The sequence below is a fragment of the Thunnus maccoyii genome, chromosome 14 (genome assembly GCF_910596095.1).
Source record: "Thunnus maccoyii chromosome 14, fThuMac1.1, whole genome shotgun sequence".
Taxonomy (NCBI): Eukaryota; Metazoa; Chordata; class Actinopteri; order Scombriformes; family Scombridae; genus Thunnus; species Thunnus maccoyii.
The window spans coordinates 29,007,871-29,029,917 of NC_056546.1; the positions used below are offsets into that span (position 1 = coordinate 29,007,871).

At 39.3% G+C, this 22,047-nt stretch overlaps 1 protein-coding gene across 1 annotated transcript in view; it reads left to right on the plus strand.

Annotated features, from left to right (window-relative positions):
* The first annotated feature begins 4,390 nt into the window (after positions 1-4,390).
* The window catches only part of pdzd8 (PDZ domain containing 8), a 46,919-nt gene continuing 29,262 nt past the window's right edge, over positions 4,391-22,047 (plus strand). Inside the window, exons 1-2 of the mRNA XM_042433430.1 lie at positions 4,391-5,405; positions 18,674-18,799. Coding sequence (XP_042289364.1) covers positions 4,543-5,405; positions 18,674-18,799 — 989 coding nt within the window. The 5' untranslated portion in view covers positions 4,391-4,542. The remainder of the gene's footprint in view (positions 5,406-18,673; positions 18,800-22,047) is intronic.

A 22,047-nucleotide genomic window follows, 5' to 3' on the forward strand; every position in this document is an offset into this window, starting at 1 on the left:
GCAGCTTGAGTGAAGTGGAGCCTGCGGAAGAAGCACCGGGACCGTCAGAGTGAAACAGTCCGTGGAGGGAAGCACAGTAAGGCGGCGGAGGAGATGGCAACAAATCGGCCTCTCATAATCGGCAGAAATGGCTGATGCCGATATTTCATTTTAGAGCTTTTATCGGCCGATACCGATGACGTGCTGATAATATCGTGCATCCCTAATAAAAATGCTACAAAATTTAGTTTTCTTTAAAGGTTCCTATTATTGTTCAAAGAAAAGTACAGCCTTAGTGTCAGAAATGTTGTACCAGTAACTCTAAATAAAAACTAAAGTTTCAGACTTTTGAACAGTCCCGTCCCCCTTTCATTAAATCTAACTACCTTTCTCTCCCTAAATGATATATCATTGGTGGTTTTTATAACTTTAGTCAGCACTAATTATGGGTTATATAATTATTATAAGGCAGATAGTGTATTATCACCACAATTAAATACCTGGAACATGAAGAAAAACGTTACATTTTGAATGTTGAGGCTGGGGTCAAGGATTGTGTTATCAGAGATTTTTTGCTAATATTAGTTGCCTACTGCTGCTGGAAACAAGTTCATGCGGGCAGAGTTAGGTGGTTGGAAAACCAAAACATTGAGCTAAAAGAGGCTAAAACAGTCCATAGAGTTGAGGGAAACTGCAGAGTTGGTGATGAGTCATTTGATCCATTGTTTATATTAAAAAAATATTGATTAGTGCATCTTTAAATAATGATTTCATATGCAATTGTTCCACACAGATTGAAGCAACATAAGTTCTTATAGTCTGTCAACATAAGTGTGTACTGGGTCTATGGTTGTCTGGATGGCAAAATAAATACTGTAAAATTATCATTTGGTAGCATGGTACCAAAGCAGACGTCAGGTGGATGATTTACTTCACGTATGGAGGCAAAAACTACAGAATCTCAGAAGATTTGTCAGAAGAAGCAACAGGCATAAAACAGAGCAATACAATCTGGAAACAACTGAACTCCACTGAGGGACCTGAAATCTGAAGGGAGGAGGAGACAGCAGGAAACAGTTTCAACTGGGGAAAACACCAGGGGATGACACTAGGGACCTCTGCTGGACTGTTAAGGAAACACAAAACCTCAGAAAACAGGTGCAGCTAGGCCACAGTCAGATCAGTCATAATCAATCTGAATATTGACAGTCTGTAAGAACCTTTGTTACATGTCTTCAACCTCAGTATGGAACAATTGCATATGAAATCATTACTTAAAGCTACACTAATCATTATTTTTGACTCATCACCAACTCTGCAGTTCACCTCAACTCTATGGACTGTTTTAGTCTCTTTTAGCTCAATGTTTTGGTTTTCCAACCACCTAACTCTGCCCTCATGAACTTGTTTCCAGCAGCAGTAGGCAACTAATATCAGCAAAAAAGCTCTGATAACCTCACTGTATGCAGGCTGTAGCCAGGACATTAGAAATACTGAGGTCATGCGACAAAGTCCTCCCCGTCACCCCCATCCTGACCACTTTAGGAAAAATACTGACCAGACACCAAGAGGAAAGTCTCTAAAATGTTTCAATTATTTTGACTTTTCTTATTTTATTATTACGTTTATGCCCAAATAAAAGTTTAAATACTGTATCAAAATAAAAATAAAATGTTACAATGAAAAAATAAAAGTGTGATGATAATATGTCAGTGTTGTGTGTTTACAGCTTGTTCCTCTGCCCCCGAGGGGCCCAAAAATCTAATCAATCAGCTTTAATCAGTCACAGTTTGTGTCCTTATAACAATTCAATGCTTATTTTTTGTCCCAATATCACACCAGAGAACACACACCCGAAAAGCTGAACTGCAGATGCCTTACTCCTAACCCTATGTGTAAAATAACTGACTTTTTAATATTTGACCCTGCTCTTGAAAAAGTCATGTCCAATGACCTGCAGTTCATTGTTATGTTAAAGTTGAACATCTAAACAACCTCTGAGGCTTGTATCTCTGATGTCAGCTGTATCTACAGGAATGGGGGTAATTACAGTATATTACCAAATATTGACCAAACAATGACAAATAAATTAAGTCTGAAAAAGTAAGTAATTTTCCTTTAAGGTAACTGCAGTTCAGGCCTCAGGCAACTTCCAGAAGTGGTCAGTGTCTCCTGGCAAATGCTGGATCTGACTTGTCATTTTGCCCAGACGGGGTGTGAGGTGACACGGGTATATTTGGATACAACAACATACAAGGTTTGAACAGGCCCAACAGGTGTGGCCTGTTTAATGTGTAATGTCCATGTTGTTGAGTGATACCATGGATGTGTTGAGTGACATTCGCACCCACACAAATCATTGGTGACCTGTGGAGTTTTAACTAAATGTACATTCTGTGTTTCTCACTAAAACTTATTGTGGGTATCCTTGAGGTCTAACAAATGTGTTGAATGCGTTTCCTTAAAACATAATCATCAGAAAACATTTGCAAAGCTGATTTTTCTTGAAAGTTTGAATCCTGCATTGCTTACATCCAGCTTGTAGCCTTCTTCTTCGCTGCTTTTGCTGGTGCATTGCTGTGTTTCTTGGTGCCTTACAGCCACCTGTAGATCTTTGGAATAGTTTGAAACCATTGGCAGGACTGAGAACTGTGTCACCCGTGTGTGTGTGTGTGTGTGTGTGTGTGTGTGTGTGTGTGTGTGTGCATGTCTGTCCTTGTGCTTGTGTACGGGGACCCACCATTCATGGGACCCACTCATGAAAAAAGTTAGAAACTCCACAAGGTGTAACTTTAAGTAAATGGTGAAACAGCAGGGACCAGATGTATAAACGATCAGACAAAAAGCATGCATACGCCATTAGTCACACATAAGCTGTTAGTTATAGAAAGAGAATGTGCGGTGAAAATGTGTCATTTCACACACACTTAAGACCAGCGTACACATGATTTTCCAGAACCAGCTGCGGGTTATATGATAAGGTGAGAGATGGTATCTACATATAATGAAATATTTTTTTTTTTAGGTGGATAACCAGTTGTACTGATTGTGTGATTTTTATGTGTCTACACAGCAATCTGTAAAATGCCAATCAAAGGTGTAATAAAGAATTATACATTTAATATTGATCAATTGCTTCATCATTCTTTTAATTGACATAGGAGGCATCATTTTATTTCCCTGTTAATATTCTTTTTGATAACTATGCCAACTATGCCATAGTTTGACCAGACAGCTGTGCGTAATGTTTGTGCGTAATGACAATTGCTCTGGTGCTGTTGGAGAACCTCGCCTATGAAACACAATAAGTGAAACTGCATTACTTCTTTATTGTTTGTTTCAATGAAAGGTCTAAAGACTGGTGGAACGGGCAGCATGTTGATATGAAAACGAATGATTAAAGGTGCGTCTTCATCCATTTATGGCTCATTAAGGCAAGTGCACCTGTGCCCACTTCCGCAATGATTGAGATCTATAAAGCTGAAGTTATAGTTTCTGCAAGTCCACGAGGGTTTGTGTCACGTATATTTTGTCATCAGAGGGTGTGCGCGTATGCTTTGTGCGGACATCCGCGTACCTGCAATCTGTTGTGTCACAACATTGTCTCCCTGTAGACGCTGATCTACTGCGCATGTGTGGAAGGCGTCCTCCAAGTGGACCCCAGAAGGTAATATAAATAGAACAACTACCCATCCGTGGTGTCCGCAGCTGTCCGTGTACGCATCCGCTCTAGAGTATAAATTAAGCTTTAAACAGACCCATGTGTATGCACAGCTTTATAAATCTGATGAAAAGAATGGTATCCATACTTCTGGCTTTGTCCAGTACTAAATATAACACTCAGTGTGGAATACACAGCCTTCAAATTGTTATTTTAATGATTCTTCATTAAAATTTCATTTCATTATAATCCAGTCTGACATTTTTTTTGTAGCCAATGCAGGCTACCATGTCTACTGTTGAAGCATTGACTGGATCTATTTCCATTGTGCCACAAGGAGGTTTTCTAGTTATAACAACATACCAACTTACAGTAGAGAGAGCGTTTTTTGTTTTAATGTGATATCTTGGTATGTTGTTATTACGACAAATGTTTCTTGTTTTAACGTGATGCATTGGTATTGTGTAATAACGAGATAATTTCTTAATATAGTGGGGTCCAAATTTTGCTTATTTTTTAATTATCTTCGACCGTTGAATATCGGACAGAATTCGTGGCTGTGTTATTAGTCGCTTGTCTTCGCGCTTTTCGCCACGACGGGTTGGAGACAACGGATCGTACATCCTGCTACGGGCTACTTACAGGTCAACTTAAATAGGTTTTCCCGGTAGGCAGGTAGTAAATCCAACATACCTTGAACGCATCAAACGAAACACATTCTGTCTGCGTCATTACGCACAGCGACGTTTGTCCAATCAGGTGAAGAGCCTGAAGCTCAGGAAAGCAGCAGATGATATGGCAGCTTTGAGAGCGACCAGGTGGAACTTGCTTTGTTAACACGGCGAAACGGTTGATTATGAAAACACTCTGACTCAGAGACGGCGACAGGGCAGCTGCGCGAGATGATTTACTTAATATTGTTTTCCGCGTTGTCGGGAGCAGTCCTTACGTTGATGTTACAGTTCCTGCTGATATACCGGAGGAGCCCCGAGCCCGCAGGCAGGACAGTGCAGTATGTGAAAGTAGTGCCTGATAACGCATTGAAGGATTACTTTAATACCCAACATGAGCCAGGCCAGCAGCAGCAGCAGGACAGCACAGCAGCCGCTGCAGAGGGCCTCTCTACCAGGCAGCAGGACGCGGCGGTCCCCGGCCCCAAACAGTCGCCGCAGCCTCCGCAGAGCGAACACACTGATGCGGCCAAAGCGGAAACCTGCAATTTCCTCAATGCTATATTTTTGTTCCTATTCAGAGAGCTGCGAGACACGCCTGCCGTCAGACACTGGCTCACCAAAAAGATCAAGGTGGAATTTGAGGAGCTCCTGCAGACCAAGACGGCAGGCCGGCTCCTGGAGGGGCTGAGTCTCCGGGACATCTCCCTGGGTAACTCTCTGCCGGTCTTTAAAACGGCCACACTGATGAAGCCGGTGCATATGAACGAGGACGGCGTGCCCGAGGAGCTCAACTTTGAGGTGGACATTGAATACAACGGTGGCTTTCACCTGGCCATCGACGTGGAGCTCGTGTTCGGCAAGTCCGCCTACCTGTTCGTGAAGATGCGGCGCGTGGTGGGGAGGCTGAGGCTGCAGTTCACGCGCATGCCCTTCTCCCATTGGTCCTTCTCCTTCCTAGAGGACCCGCTGGTGGACTTTGAGGTGAAGTCCCAGTTTGAAGGGAGGCCGCTGCCTCAGCTGACCTCCATCATAGTCAACCAGCTGAAACGGGTCATCAAGAAGAAACACACCTTACCCAACTACAAGATCAGGTAGGTTTGTTTACCTCACCAAACTGTGGGCTGAAGAAACTCCTAAAGCTTAACGGTGATGTTTACTTGTCAAAGACAGACTGATATATGACTGTAGCTCAACATTAAACTAACACAGGCTTGTGGAACAGCCTCAATAACCATCTGAAGGCAGCACAGACTCTTTTAAAAAACTCTAAAAAACTTTCTATTCAGGAAGACTTTTTACCTGAAAAGCCTAAATGTTACTTTATATTAACATTGTACACACTGTATTTGACTGCACTATGTTAGTGTACAGGATGTATGTACTACCTGGAGAAGATATGAGGCACCAAAGTTGACTAAAGTAGCTAATTGTTTTATGTGGATCAAAAGATATCGACTTGGACTACTAGAATTGGTAGTAAACTGGTAACTACTTGAACCATGCCACTGGGTGTAGCAATATTAAAATGAACACGATTAATAGCATTTTTCCTCTCAGACAGAATGGGAAAGCTCTCTTTACAGAATGACTTGGACTACTTTAAGCATTAGATATCATTCTTTTAGCAGATGCTTTTGTCCAAAGTGTCTTTCACTAAGTTAGAGCTGCAACTAACAATTATTTTCATTAAAAATCTCGATCACTGTTTCTCAAAGCCTGAGATGACATCCTCAAATGTCTTGTTTTGTCCACAATCCAAAGATATTCAAATCACTGTTATAGAGGATTAAAGAAACCAGAAAATGTTCACATTTTAGAAGCTGGAACCAGAGAATTTTTTTCTTAAAAAATGACTCCAAATGATTAATTAGTTTAGTTTGATTCAGTAGCTGGCATCTTATTGATTGATTGACTAATTGTTGCAGCTCTACAATAAGTGCATTCAAACTCTATAGGTCAAAGCGCTTGAGGTCAACAACAACAATTACAAAGTGCATCCCTCCAAAAACAAACAGCTAAATGTGTGTTCACTGCTGCAGTCGACTACAAGTGCTTAGATACACTTTTATTCCACAGAGAGCTCAAATAGATGCTAATCAAGGCCAAACTTTGGAAATCTAAATGCATTTTCAACCATTTCTGACTTCATCCTTTGTTTTCTGGTTTGTCACCAGAGCTGCTGTTCTGCCTCCCACGTTCTTTTGCATTTCTTCCAGCAGTGAATAGCTCCTTCATTTGTGTTTGGAGTTTAGTAGGACAATAGTGTCTGTCAGCTATCTATCTTACTCAGAAATCAAGCATTTTTAGTCTGCATGCATGGCTTTTTAAGAATGCTGGATGTTTATAGTTGGTCATACTGTGTACTTAAAACACAGGATTAGTGTATTGTAAGCAACTGGGGCATATCACATAATGGTCCTTCAACTGTGCTCATAGATCTGCTGATGCAGATAATGACTTCAGTAATCAGCACATGATCTGTTGATTTGTTGGGAAAACAATCTCGCCACAAGGTGTTCTGGAGCTTTCGACTGTATCACAATGATCTTCCCCGGCAGTTTGCTCGGTTGTCATGGAATTGTAGATGTTCAAATTTCATTTTTCTGAACAGTTTATGGACTTTCATGTTGGCTTAAAAGTGAGATTGAACGTTGATTCTTGACCTTTAGAACTAGGAATATGACCAACAAAAGAAATATGAACTAGAGGTCCACTTCTCAACTATGTTCCAGAGCTTTCGGCCACATCTCACAGTCTTCATTAACGGAGAGAACTCACTCAGTTGCCATGGAGATATTCTCCATGCTCAGTTGTCATGGACAGTCTCCATGACAACTGGGCAAACTTCATCCACTGATGAAGACTGTGAAATGCAGTTGAAAGCCCTGGAAAAACACTAATATGTTCACTTTGAGTGATTTTTTTTTGTCATATAACCATTTGTGTACAACAACAACTACACAGGGTAGCTTTCAAATTTTCCAGACCATTAGTTAAATTATGCTGCTGACATGTTTTTTTTATAACTTCCCAACACAGAGCAAACAGTATTGAACAGGTGAACCAGGCTTTATGCTCAAATCTGAAAAGATGGCAAAGACCTATCAAGCAACATTTGTGTAGTTTATGAAATAAATACATTTCTCAGCATGACATGGACTCGGCTAGTTTTATAATGTAGTTTAAACTTTGTTCTCGGTTGTGCTGGCACAATCGTTTTTTTTGGGGGGGAACCAAATTCTCCACCACAATCTAAAATAAGATCTCCCTCTCTATGAGTCACTGGACGTTTGATTTCTTTCCTCCCACTTGCAGCTGCTCCTTATTTTTTTAATATCACTTTTGATTTCACTTTGTTATTAATCATAAAAACATGCTGCTTGTCTGTGTTGAGATGAACAAAATTCACGAGCATAATTATGGGTGGACAGTGTAGAGGCTCGTGAACCTTGGGCCATCAGTGCTTTGAGCTGCAGTGACTGATGGGGTGCACATCTCACTTCACTGCCCGCTTTGTTTGTAGCAAATTCTGTATTGGCATACAACTTGAAAAATTCTCTCCCAATTCTGAGAGTGTAACTGTTTCAGCTCTGTAACAGTGTCTGCCGGTGTGTGTGGTATTTGGCCTCCACCAAACAGCATTTACTATAATTACCAAAAAGCTCAATTTTTCTCAACAGACCGTAGAGACTACTTCCACTTTGTTTCAAACTCTCCAACATGCCTTCCAGCAAACACTAGTCCAGATGTCATGTGAGATTTTTTTTCAACAGTGGCTTTCTCTTTGCCTCTCTGCCATAAAGCTGCGACTGGGGAAGCACCCTGGAAACAGTTGCTATGTGCACACTGTCTCCCAGCTCAGCCATAGATCCCTGTAGCTTCCTTAAGGCCTCGTTGTGACACACATACATGCATTTGTTATTGACCTTAGTGAGGGATATCCACTGACTTGGATGTTTTTACTGTCCTTCTCCTGATTGGACATTTCAGTAATCTTGTCACAGATTTGCTTGGATTGTTCCTTTTGTCTTCATCATGTGGCTTGCTGGTGATGTATTTGACACATAGATGATCTCCTGTCACTGTTTTTTACCTCTACAGTATACTGCTACATTAGTAATGATTTAGGTGTGTGTTATGATAAAAGGATGAAGATGCAGTCTTTACATTTGTAGACATCTGATCCTATGATCTAATGTTTCAACACAATAAAACACTAAAAGTCCTAAAGGCACTTTGTCTTTATATAACAAGAGATGGGAAGTGAGTTTAAAGAAGTGGGAAAGGGAGAGAAGAAAAAGGAGAAGTTGAGTGTGTGTGTGTCCGAGAGAGAAAGCAAAACTAAACAGAAACTGAAACTTCCATTCTTACCTCCTTATTCCAGTGTGGTTACTTACCAAATGATAAACCGCAGTGCTGAAACTCAGCAGTTATTCAGTTTGTTAACACACACATGCTAGACGCAGACGTTGCTGAAATTACATCGGCCAGAGTGACAGGAACGTGAGGCATGTTGTAATGAAGCATGGCGGATACAGACAGGACTGTGGACAGTTAGGGGCCTCTCACTGCACGGTGACAACAAGACCGATGTGTATTCTGACTATGGACTTGAATCTCTCTTGAACCTGACTTGAGTGAGTCCTCCCAAAGGTGCCCGCCCTTAGTTATCAAGGGGAAAGACTGGCTGATAGTGTTGTTTCCTATCAGTTATCGTAGTGCAGTGTGCAACGTCTCCTGCTCCCTACTGACACACACTTCCTCTGTTTCAACTCTCTCTGTCTGGTTTGACCTTGCAGACTTCTCATTAGAGCCTGGCTGATTTGCACTGGCTTTGCAATCCAATCAGAGTATGCAGGGCTGTGCAGATCTGAATCTCCCAACTTCTGCTTATATACTTCTTTACTGTCAAAAAAGTTGGAAATCTCAGCTTTATATTCAAAGCACACACTTGTGTTGTTAAAATGACCTACAATGCCTATAAAACTGCCCATTGCATCACAGCATTGCAGTTGTAGTAATGCTTCAAAGCACAATCCAATCAATAAACATCACAAAGCTGCTGGTACAAGTCCAGCTGGTCAGTATGAACTTTCAACTAACTTCAGCTCATAACTGATAACTGATTTTGATAACTGGAGGTTATCAAAGAAGCTTCAGCTTCGTGACTGGCAGCACAGCGCTGGCTCATTCCTCACACAGGATTGAGAGACACTGACGCTGTTTTTCTCCATTTGACCCAACTTGTAAAAACTTTATATTAGTCAATTAATCAATTTACAAAAAATTAAGTAGCAGCTATTCTGATAATTGATATATCATTAAAGGTATTTTTGAAGCAAAATGCACATTCTGTAGTTCCAACTTGTCAGTTGTGAGGATTTTCTGCTTTGCTCTCTTATATGATTGTAAACTGAATATCTTTGAGTTTTGGACTGTTGGTCAGACAAAACAAGACAGTTGAAGATGCTGCTTTGGGACTCAGGAAATTGTTATGAGTGTAATTTTTGGCATTTTATAGACCCAAAGAATAATAAATTGATTATAGAGTATTAGCTGGTTAATTGATAGTGAAAATAATCATCAGTTGTGATTAAAAAATGTACAGTATTTAGTTACTACATGACACAACAGTGGCCTCAGTCATTAAATACATGGTTGTTACTGCGTGAAGTGCCTGTGCTCGTTTTTCCCTGAAGTTCATTATATTTCTGAAAAATCTAATAATTTCTTCTATCATTAGTAGAGACACTCTTAATTTTATTCCACAATACAATAAAACATAGCAGGAAACCTTGCTAATTGATCATGACTTTTATGATCAGATTCTTAAAAAGCATTAAACACTACAGCGTGAGTCAGTAGAGGCTGAAAGGATTTGCTTTTTACTCTTCGGAGAGCTCAAGATGTAGGAAGTTGTGCCTGGGACTGCAACAAGCCAGCTGGATGCCCTTCAGAAAGGTTGGTGTGTGTGTGTGTGTGTGAGATATACGCTTAAATACCTCATCAAACGTTCTGTGCTGCCTGTCCAACTGTTAAATGCAAGCGTTAAACACTTATTTACTGCCACAGACTCGCTGCCTTTTGAGTTGTGTGGGAGATTGCCGCAGCAAACAGAAGAACTCTAACTGTGCGTGCGAGTGTGTATCACCCACGATCATGCAGTGAGTATGATGAGATGATGTAATGAAGAGCAGCCTTAGAGAATGAGAGCTAGACCTTGGGATTTGCTGAGTGGCACAGATGGTAGTTGTGTGGAGGGGAGGGCTGGGACTGAGGCCCACTGGAGGTAATCCAGGCATTACAGCACCCATGTAGAGTCAGAACTCCAGCTATGGGGGAATACTATGTTAAAAGCCAAATCCATGATTGTACATTACCTCTGTCATCAGTCCAGCTCTCTCTTTTTGTTTTGTACACATCCGGGAGCTGCATTTGCAGAAGCTGGGAGGAGAGGAGGCTGCTTGTACTAGCTTTTTTTTGACCAACTTTAGCTGTTAATGTCTGTTGTTTCATGATAATCAGCTAAAGGGGATGTATTATGCACATTTCCACATCTATATTTATATTCTGGGGCTCTACTGGAATATCTTTGCCATGTCAACAAACCATGAAACAAACTATAATAGTAGGATTTCACTACTTTTTGTCGTTCTTTATTGTGAAATGGAAACTTCTCTAATACATCCGTACATGTTTGAGCCAAAATATGAGAGTGGACAACGTGAACAACACATGGAAAAACCTTAGCAACAACCTTAGCAACAAAGGCTACGGAATAGTCAGCCGTTTATGGGCATGATGACATCAACTCGTGGGCAAGGTAGAAAAAAACATCACAAACGAAGCGTTCAGGGCAGGTTGAAGCCCTGAGTATTGACTTGCAGGGAGCATTTCTACATACGTTAACCTCAAGCTTTTGAACTTTGACTATGTTTAACACAGATATCCAACATCATAACAGTATATAAATAACAGAAAATCACAAAAAGTATAATATGACCCCTTTAATGACTGATATAATCAGCAAATAACAGACAAGGAAACTGAATAGGTTTCCATAGCCTTGGTTATTAGTTTGAATCATGTTGGAGTCCGTTTTGGGAATAACATCATTTGACAATAAAAAAACTCACCTTGAGCTTTCCACCTTATCACTTGCTCAGTTGTCATGGAGATGCATCTGTTGACATGTGAGCTGGATAGCTGTTATGATTTTTATCCAAAGCACTTCTAGGATGTGCTGGCTTAAAGGTTAAGCATGACAAAACAATCAACTCAAGGTCCACTTACTAGCTTTTCCAAAGGTTTCTCAGCTGTATTACATGGTCTTCATTTCATCTGTGGATAGAGTTGGCTCAGGAGCTGAATCTATTGACATGTGAGCCCAGTAGTCTGAAAAATGAAGTAAATGGACCTTTAATTGTCAAATGACTATTTCCATAGTCAAGAATGAACTTTAATAAATGAATGTTGTAAACGTAACATATAACACAGACATCTGTTTAGAATAACTCTCGTGTCTCAATAGTTTGAAGAATTTCTGAGGTCAACATTAATCATAATGCCATGGTGATTTAAATAAGAAAAATCTCTCTTTTTCTGGTTCCAAGAGGCTTTGGAGGTACCTCAGCATGGGTGGCCTGGCTTTGTCACTGCAGCCAGTTTAATACCTCGTACCTGCCATCAAAATGCAGAAACCCTGAAAAGCAAAGTGAAAATGAGACACAAAGTTGTCCAAATGAAAGACTGAGTCAACAAACTGGATACACTTTGACACTGGCAGCGATTTATCACGTTTGGTTTCAGGGCTTCCACTGCTGAGTTGTTTGTCTTACTGTTTGCAATCTGATTTCTTCTATACGTGTATATCAGGGCAGCGTATCAGTACTTAATGTGTCACCTGCGCTGAGTAATGAAAACTGTCAAATGTTGAAACTTTTGTCTTGAATTCTGGGGAAGAGTCCTAGTTGTTAATTTATTCTTTGATCAGATTTAAATAATAAGTGTGACAGTTTCAGACTGTATGGCTGCTTTGTGTCCAGGTGAAAATAAACTGGTGACTCAAAGAAGTTTGTCTTATTTAGTGACAGAGAAAAGAGGGTTTTGTAAAAAAACATTTTACATCCAGCAGATTAGGTATCGAAAAAAGTACTGATTTGGTATTTACTCCAAAACACGGGTATTGTACTGGTACCAGTATCAAAAAATGTCAATATACTGGTGTATATACAGTATACATACAGCGAATGTTGATATATTATTATATTATATGATAATATAATGATATTATATAGCCTATTACATTCCATAGACTTTCCTACTTGACACTGTTTTTAAAAAAGGGTCAACACACATCTGACAGTGTACATTTGTCATAGAATCATCTTTATCTTTTTAACATGCACTGAATCAGTCAAGACTTTTGATCCGAGGTTGTCCCAGTTTCTAAAAGCCTTCTGATAGTGAAAGTCAAGTACTGCAATGTCTCTCTGTAAGGCACGCACTGATTCCCCACAGTAATAAGAGCTTGTCCTTTCCTGGTTGTGAGCTGAGGTTTGTCTCCTCTGATGAATGCTGAGTTATCAGCAAAAACCTAAACCTTTGTGTTTTTAAGGAGCTTTTATCCGGCAAGCTCTCAGGTCCTATGGGGACTCTTCAAGTCAGCTGATAAAGGCAGGTGCAATGACAAGTTCAAACATCGACGTCTGTCCATGGTGAAAACATTTACACAGTGCTGACAAGAATCACAAGACAAACACACAGTATATAGTTTACTACAGGTGACTAAGTAGAGTGGTCTCAGTTCATTGAAATGTATTCCATACTCCTGTATTATCATTCTAGGTTGTTTGCCTTGGGGAAAATATTTTTACTGCTAATTAGACCAAATTACATTGCTGCATGACCAGACAAGATAATTAAAATTTAAATTTGGGCTTGGAGAAAAAACCTCATGTATATATACAGTATGTATGTTTTGTATAACAGGGATCATCAGCTCTGCTTTCATGTATATTCACACATACATGATGTCCAGCTTCAGTGGTTGTTAGTTACATAATTGAGCTCTACATATCTGTTGTCGCTCCTCTTTAACCTCTTTCCTTCTGTCATTTCCTGTCAGAGAGGGAAGGATGATAACACATCTGCAAACAGCTGGCTATTTTAGAGGGAGTCCAGTTTCCTTTTAGCCCAGTCTCTCTGTTTTTTACCACAGACGGGAGGAGACTTGTGCATTGATTGGGCTGTCACTGTAGCTTAGCTGTTCTTTTGGCTGAAGGCCCAGGAGCAAGAGATGATGAGGTTTGTAAAACAACACAACTGTAATTGCCTGGAGCTGGAAGTAGTAGTATAGTTAAAAAAACAGCTATTAGCTGCTCTATAATGTACCTTTCACCTCCTTTTGCAATGTCACAGTAGATAAATAGTGCAGCAGCAGCACAGTCCATATCACAGCCAGAAATCCTACTCTAACACTAACCCCCAGCCCCTCAACCAATAGAGACACGATCAGAGCAGCTGCTTAGGGAATTGACCTTAGCAATGTTGATTGCATGTTGTTGGATTGGAGATGATAATTCAGTTAGATGGAAGAAGACTATACAAATTGATGATTGATGAAAGCCTGATGATGAATTAAACATAGTCAATGAGAATATATCATTTTTAAACATTTACTGTATGTTGCTAATATCAAACTGCTGTTAACTGAATTACATCCCCAGACGATACTGAGCTAACCTTATAGTTTACAGACTGACAGGACAAGCTGCTTCTGGACCACTAAAGTGTTAAGCTTCAAATATTAGTGTGATGTGCTTAGCTAAAGGTTTAGTTGGGAGGTGCTGGCTGCTGCTGCCTTGATAGTAGCTGCATTTAGGATTCCACGTAGAGAGAAAGAGGGACTTTGGCACTAAAAAGACTGTAACGTTGAAAGATATCTACTTGATTTGACTCATTTGGACGCTGAAGCTTCATATTAGCTTCAGATAAACTTTTAAATACATTTTTGCACAGAAGGAGGACTGTGAATTTTGTCCCCCATCACTTATATTGTAAGTGCATTATGAAGGGATCTTCTAATGGTCAGTATGAACAGGAGGAATGATTACAGCAAGATGTTCATTTAGGCTCCTGACTGTTGTTTTAATAAAGACTTGAAAAATTTTGAACCCATCCTTTAAGTTTCTTTCTTTTAGTTTGCATCACTGTGTAGATGTTTCATGTGGAAAACCACCAATAAAAGATGAGCCATTTTAATTGTTTATATAGCTGAGCTATCAATAATTGATAAGTTAATGATTGGTTCCAGCCCTAGTTAACACAGTATGTTGAAAGATTACACTATCACATTATCAATGTGCTGAACATTAAGATCATTGACTTATCATTGGTGATCCTATAGGAGCCCAACAGGCACATGAGTACGACTGAGAGTTAGTGCCACTGTAAGGGGAAATAACATGAAATAGTATAAAGAGTATAAAGTTGTAATAATTTGAGAAAATGGTTGAAATATTATAAGAATACAGTCATAATTTTAAGAGGAGAATCATAATGTTATCAACTAGAGTCATATTTTACAAGAAAAAGAAGTCATATTTTAAGAATAAAGTCTTGAAGGCATTTCCTTGTGTGACTGTATTCCTGTAATGATTGGACTTTTCTAATAATTATGATTTTAATGTTATAATCTTGCAATAATAATCTTGTTACTATCTTGCAGTGAGCAAAGAGCAAATGTCTTGTCATCTGATGGCAGCTTTATGACAGTCAGCAAACACACTTGTAACTCAATCTCTTTAAACAGTAAGAGGCACCTAGAGGTGCAACTGGGTACTACAGGAAATCCATATTACATTTTCTGACAGTTACACTACATATCCCTCATCTTCTGTATTATCAGTTAATATATTTTTAATTGATTAAATTATTAACAGCAATTAAGGGATAATCAATTAATCATTGACATCACCAGAGTGAACCAAAACAGTAAGGTTACAACTGTTACTCACTGAAATGTTTGGAAATCATGCTGTTTTACTACTCTATTCTTTTGATTATTGAAATGATTATCATGATAAATGGTTTTTAATATGGGAGTTAGGGTTACCACAGTTCACTTGTGAAATTTAAGCTGTCTTTCTGTTGGCCAGCATTGTTGTAACATGAACTTATTACTTCATAAATCCTAACAATGCTCCTCAGTGACCTTACTTCATGATGGCTGGACGCTTTAATTGCTGAGATAATACCCAAGTCTGTATGGCACATAGCAAATGCTATGTTCATGATGACAGCTTAGGCCTGAAACTGGATAAGCTAACAGCATTCCTGGTTGTGTGTGATGTGTGTTAGGCCTTTTCAATGGGGAAAAAGGAGGGTAATCTAATAAGAGCTTTCTGACTGGAGTCAAGTTTCCTTCTTGTAAGGAATTTCTGTCTTTTATATTGTGCCTAAAGCCTTTTGACTTCTCATTAGCTGAACTGTCAACTAAGCTGAAGGATTGGATTTGTGACTGCAAATGCCAAGAACAGAACACAATTGAATTATTTAGCTTCTCTATTAGAAGGGCTATGTCCACTTCACTTCAAAATGTCACATCTCTACGGTATTATCCATTCTTGTATCCTGATGTATTTGGTTCTCAGTTTAGCCAGAAGCTCAGTGATTTGGGACTGATTGACAATAAATCTACATGGTGTCCTAGTAAATGTTGTATTTGACATTGTGTATACTCGTTTCCATACTTGTCTAACATACTCAGGGTGTCGTACCCTAAAGGCTCCAGTACACTTTGTATTTTGTATGGTGTGGTCTGTGTGTGTGTTTTTTTTTGTTTTGTACTGTTTGTCGTTGTGCTGTTGTATGTTTTGATTGTGGAGGACTACGGATGCAAATTAGCTTCGAGCTAACTCCGCTGCAGTGCATCTTTAATATTTAAAACTGCACACTGTCCCAACCAATAAATCAAATCTACAATCTACACTCATTTTGAAACCAAATTGTCCATATTCTTAAAAGCTTCCCAACATGACATTGGGTGCCAATAATGCAATATACTTCCTCCACATGAGAGGGCTGGAGTTTGTGAGTAGAGGTGAATGAAATGACACCAGAAACAAATCCTGATGTTGAAATCCAAACCAAAGACACAAGCTATAGCTGCACTAAAAAAAATCAGGAGGAATGGTGATTTTGAACGGGCCCTGGTACTGTTGCTCCAGCCACAAAATAAGCAGACAAGGAGATGATTGTTCCCTTAGGAGAGGGAAAGATGGCTCTTTACTGCATGAGAAGTACAGATGAGGATTATTATATCTTCTATAATCTATCATGTTCAGATCAGAGGGCGTTGCATTGAAAAGGTAATCGGTCATGATCTAATTGCATAAGAAATATGAGTGAAAAAACAATATTATGTGTAAAAAGTAACCATGGCCCAAACATACTGTACATATTTTCAGGTCTCTGTAGCTGCTAAACTTGAATACCTGTACTTCTTGGCTAAGGATGGTTTCCTAAAGGAGGTTAGTACAGGAACTAAGCATGTTCTTCTGCTGTTGTTCTTTAATGAGTCAGTAAAGGTGTAGGTACAGGTCCATAAGTTCAGACAAAGATTATCTGCAGTTAAAATTAGCATGTATAGAAAATTGTTAATGGGGGTTGTAAATTTGCCACATAGCCTTTGAGCATTCATGGAACTGTTGTTTCCTGCCAGCTTCACTAATGAACAGAGTCCTGACCACCCGCCAAAGCTGTTTCCCCCTTTTGTGTACATGAAGGCACAAACAGCATCAGCAGTGTGAGCAACTCAAGTAGAACTTTTGTCTGCTCCTGCTTAACATTCAACTCTCAGGTCCTTCCTAACCTACAGTTCCCTTCCTATAGGTGACCAAAACATGAAGTGTTGAGACTAAATGCCTGGCTGTCCTGTACAAATCATAAAATGGACTTTGTGGACATTTTTTATCCTTTTTTGTGGTGGAAGTATAGTAACAAAAAGAGGAACTTTGGCACAGACTGTAACGTTGAAAGATATCTACTTGATTTGGCTCATTTGGACGCTGAAGCTTCATATTAGCTTCAGATAAACAATGAAATGTCAAGTGAAAGTGAAAGTAAAGTGCTCTGTGCACTAATATTCAGATCAAACTTCAAGAAGGTTTTTATTGCTGAACTTTGAACATCTTTTTTATACCTTATGTTACTCCTGAAGCCTGCGAGAAAATATAAAAATATACTTCATCTGGACAATTAGCAATGCACAGCATGTTCCCATGTATCACCTGCTTCCCTTTATCTCTCACTCTGCATTTTTTCCCTCTCCTCTCCCAGATAATATTTCACATTTGAAGTCTATTACATATCCTTTGGATATTCCATCCCTCCTCTGTATAGAAATTTTAGACACCGTTTGGCCCAGTATTTTAAATAAATCCCTCATGAACGGGTTTGTTTTTAACCTCTGCTACAGCTTGACTGGAGATGATGTCCTTCTTGTCCCTGTTGTATTGTAGCACTGAGGAACACCACAGCTTCATGGTGTGTGGGCTGTAGAGTTGACCTACTGTAGCTGTACAACTATAATTTGTCTGAAAAATCTTAAACAGTGAACGCACTAGAGGTTCATATGAGGAGTGAGAATAAAGCAGTAGTGAGTGAAGTTCTGTCCTTCATTTGTGGGAACATTGACTGTTTTCAACACCCTGGTCATATACAGGAATATGTTTTAGCAGAGCACTTGTGCTGACAGACAGTAACATCAGTTTCAGGAGTAATGTGGATGATTTGCTGAACAAAGTCCACTATTTAGAACAGCAGGAGCCTCAGGCCAACAGCAGTAACACCAGGAGCCCAAAATAGCAAAGGACAGGCGTGTGCTCTGAGATCATGTTATACATTACAATGGCTGTTTTTATTAACCCAGGCCTGCTGCACTCAAGGAGCCAGTTCCCAACCAAGAACCACACCCAGCACCAGTAGTCACAGTGTGACCAGCTCTCATTGTGACTCTGCCTACTCACAAATAATACAAACCAGAGCCCATGCATTCCACACTACATACCTGTCAAAGATGATGGACAGGTTTTAAATCTGATTAACTCTTAATTTGTTGTGAACATTTGACTGCTTGCATTCAAGGCAATATTAAAATGTGACTTCCAATGTATTATAACTCTTAAAGGGTGATTAATTCTTCCAGCAGACATTGTTTTCCTTAGTGTGAGGGTCATCTGTGGGGGTACAGCTGCATTAGTAGATTGTTTTGATCATTTCCCAACAGTTACATCAGTGCCACAGTGGAAAACCTCAATTAAAATGTACTTTGGGTGTTTTCTGTTTCTCTCTCCAGATACAAGCCGTTCTTCCCGTTTCAAGTACAGCCTCCGCTGGGGTCGACTTGTGATTTGGACCTGTCAGTCCAGGACAGCAAGCTGGTGGAAGGCCGACTCAAAGTCACTCTTACTGAATGTAGCAGGTGAGACACTCTAATTATTTCTGCACCTCCTCACTGTTCAAATGTACTAAATATGCCTGGACCTGGACTTAATTCTACAGCGTACAATGATATTTAAGACAATAGTGGGCAGCTGTTTCCATGACAATGCCCTCATCACAATACTGTGAGGCAGGATTTTACAACTCCGGAAAAACATCACTGGACAATCATTTTATCCTCTCTACTGTTTACTATGCAAATGTCAATACAGAGGATAAAATGATTATCCAGTGATGATTTTCCAGAGTTGTAAATCCCTGCCTCACAGCATCGTGATGAATTATGTGTTCTATTGCCCAACACAGTGTCTTGCAGGATGATGCTGCATTGTGTAGCAGCAAAACTTGAGCCAGGTTGAACTTTTTTCACCAGAGCCCTCTGTTCCAATTCATCCCACCACATTTATATCCATGATAGTAGACTAAATATTAGAATCAGCTTTCAGTTTTAATGCAGTAAAGATCAACAGTGCAACGAACTCCAGTGAAATAAAAAGTCTCCACAATGAGCATAAAGTTGCATCAACAACTCTTTAAAACAGTTTTCATGAAGGCTATTGTATTAGTTTAGCTAGGGGATGTAATGAACTGGTGCATGTATCATTACTACTTTTCGGTATGGGTACCTTCAGATCTTTAAAAAGTTTTTAAAAAATGAATTTAGTTTCCTCAAAACAGGCTGTAGACTGGATTAAAAAGTCTTGAGTTTAATTTACAGAAGTAGTAAAAGCTTTGCCTGCTGCAAGCAGTACTGTTGGTTTCGTTTGTGGTTGCAGGCTGTAGGGAGACAATCTGCATCTATACACTAGAAGTGGGATTGTTATGACAGTGGATTGTGCTGCAGGAAGCTGTTTCAGTCATCACCATCAGACCTGCAGCAAACACCATCACTGCTGCAGCTACAGTTGATAGGAAGCTACTACAATCAACAGGAAAATGTCAGTTTTAGCAAAAATTTAAATGAACTGAAATAAATGAATCATTTTTCATTGGTGAATCCATCCATCCATTCAAGTGGCTCATCCAGATTCACATCGTATTATTTAATTAATTATGTCATTATGAATGATTGTTATGTACTGCTGGGCGGTACTGGTCATATCATCCTTACTAGTTTTCCATCATACTTTGACCCATGTGTTGGTGAAACAAGTATTAAATTGCATTCTGTGTTATATAAACTTGTTATATTTAACTTGAACCCTGCAGAAACCCTGATTTAGTCCAATAACTCTTCCCTGCATTGATAACTTTTTCCTGTTTGACACACTGACATTTTAGGCCCCTCAGTACTCACAAAAGAAAAATGGACAGGATGTACCAACAGGTGACAGCATCTGGCATAAATGTCATTCTTTTTTAATGTGTCACTCTGTACATATTTGTATCTCCTCATTATGAACAACCAGGAGGGAGGGGTACCTCAGCTTCATCTATACAACATTTCTAACATTAAATATGAACCATTTGATGGTAATTATTGTGGTCATTTAGTAGTACTTACTTGACTCTTTGCCAAGCATCTTGGGTAAAGAGGTATTTCAGTGCTTTGTTTTTTTCTCTGTTCTAACACATTTCTATTCAGCTACACTTTATAAGAAAAGCTCAATTAAACATTCTTTCAAAACCAAATGAAAACATGACATATTTTTCCCAGTTTTTCAATACAAATGCTTCCATACATTATACTTCAAATGTTTCTTTTGCCCAATTAACTCATTGATTACTGGCAGACTGGCAGATTGTTGTGGCAGACCTTTCTGATCAATCAGCAATTCAAAATGCAGTTCTATACAGACGTTCCAAAGAGAAAACTACAGAAACAAACCATATCTAATTGGGTATATAAACTTAACACAAACAGAATTTAAAATACAGAATTTCTTCCAACCCCATATAACCTCCACAAAGACTTTTATGTTGGAAAGTCTGTAACTCCCCTCTCTGAGACAAACTCTTTGTCCAAAGCTGACATGTTTAAAATTTAATTGGCCAAAGAGTCTAATCAATTAGCGCTGATACAGGGGCTTGTCCTTGGTTGCCTTGGAGAGAGAAATGAGTTGTGTGTGCTTTGATATACGTGTGTGTGTGTGTGTGTGTGTGTTGAACCATGCTTCGATGTGGTTGGGTGTGTTTGATAGACCACAGGATGATCAGATGGGGCTCATATATTAATAATTAATGTCCCACCCATTATAATCTTACAATCTCTCTTCTTCCCCTGCCCTCTTACATCACCTTCTTTTATAAGGAGGTGGTCTGCACTGTTACCATAACAGCTAAGTTAGCAGAATAAAAACTATTGTTTATTTCATTCATATATGCAAATATATTTAATGTCTTTGTTGTCTAAAAATAGATATGGAGACTCTTTTCTTCCTGGCCTACTAATTTATTGTGTGTTTAATTTGATCATATCACAAGCTTGCTATGTGTGAGAGGTTTACTGTTGAAAACATATCAGGTGTAATGTGCAGTAAATGTCCAGCAGAGGGAAGTGTCCACACATTTAGCATGCTCTGTGAAATCCTGCAGAGGAAACAGTTGTTATTGAGGTAGGTCAGCATCATGTCTCTGAACATGATGAGACTGGTAATGATATTCCTGAAATATTGTGAAGTTTAGAGGTGTGCTGTATTTCACACTGAGGAATATCTTTTCATGAATATCACAGTAGGAACCTAGACTGATGCATTGATCTCTGCAGCGCAGCAGGGGGCAGCAGTAGCCACAAAATAGGTTGCTGTGACCTCATCTTTTCTTTGCAGCATCACAGCAGACAGACCGCTATAGTGTTCTGTTTGGAGTCCAGCTTCATCCTTTGCAATCCTAGTGTTAGCACAGTAGTGCAATAATGAAGGACTCCTGAGATTAGACAGTATAAGAAAGCCAAAAATGATCTGTTTCAGCCTCTCAAATGTGATGATGTTCTATGGTAATAAACTGAATATCTTTGGGTTTTCAACTTTTAACTTTGATCAGTGACGAGCATTTTTCTCTATTTCCTGACATTTCATAGACCAAACAACTAATTGATTGAGTATTCAGCAGATCACGTCCTGCTGATCAAACATCAATGCTTACAGAAAGCAGATGAGGAATGTTGTTAGTTAAGTAAATATACAGAATATTTTTCAGCCATAAATCAAGCTTTCACAAAATGCATTTGACTGTAATGGACAGTATGAAATCTTTATCTGTTAGACATGCTGCTGCAGTGATATTCTC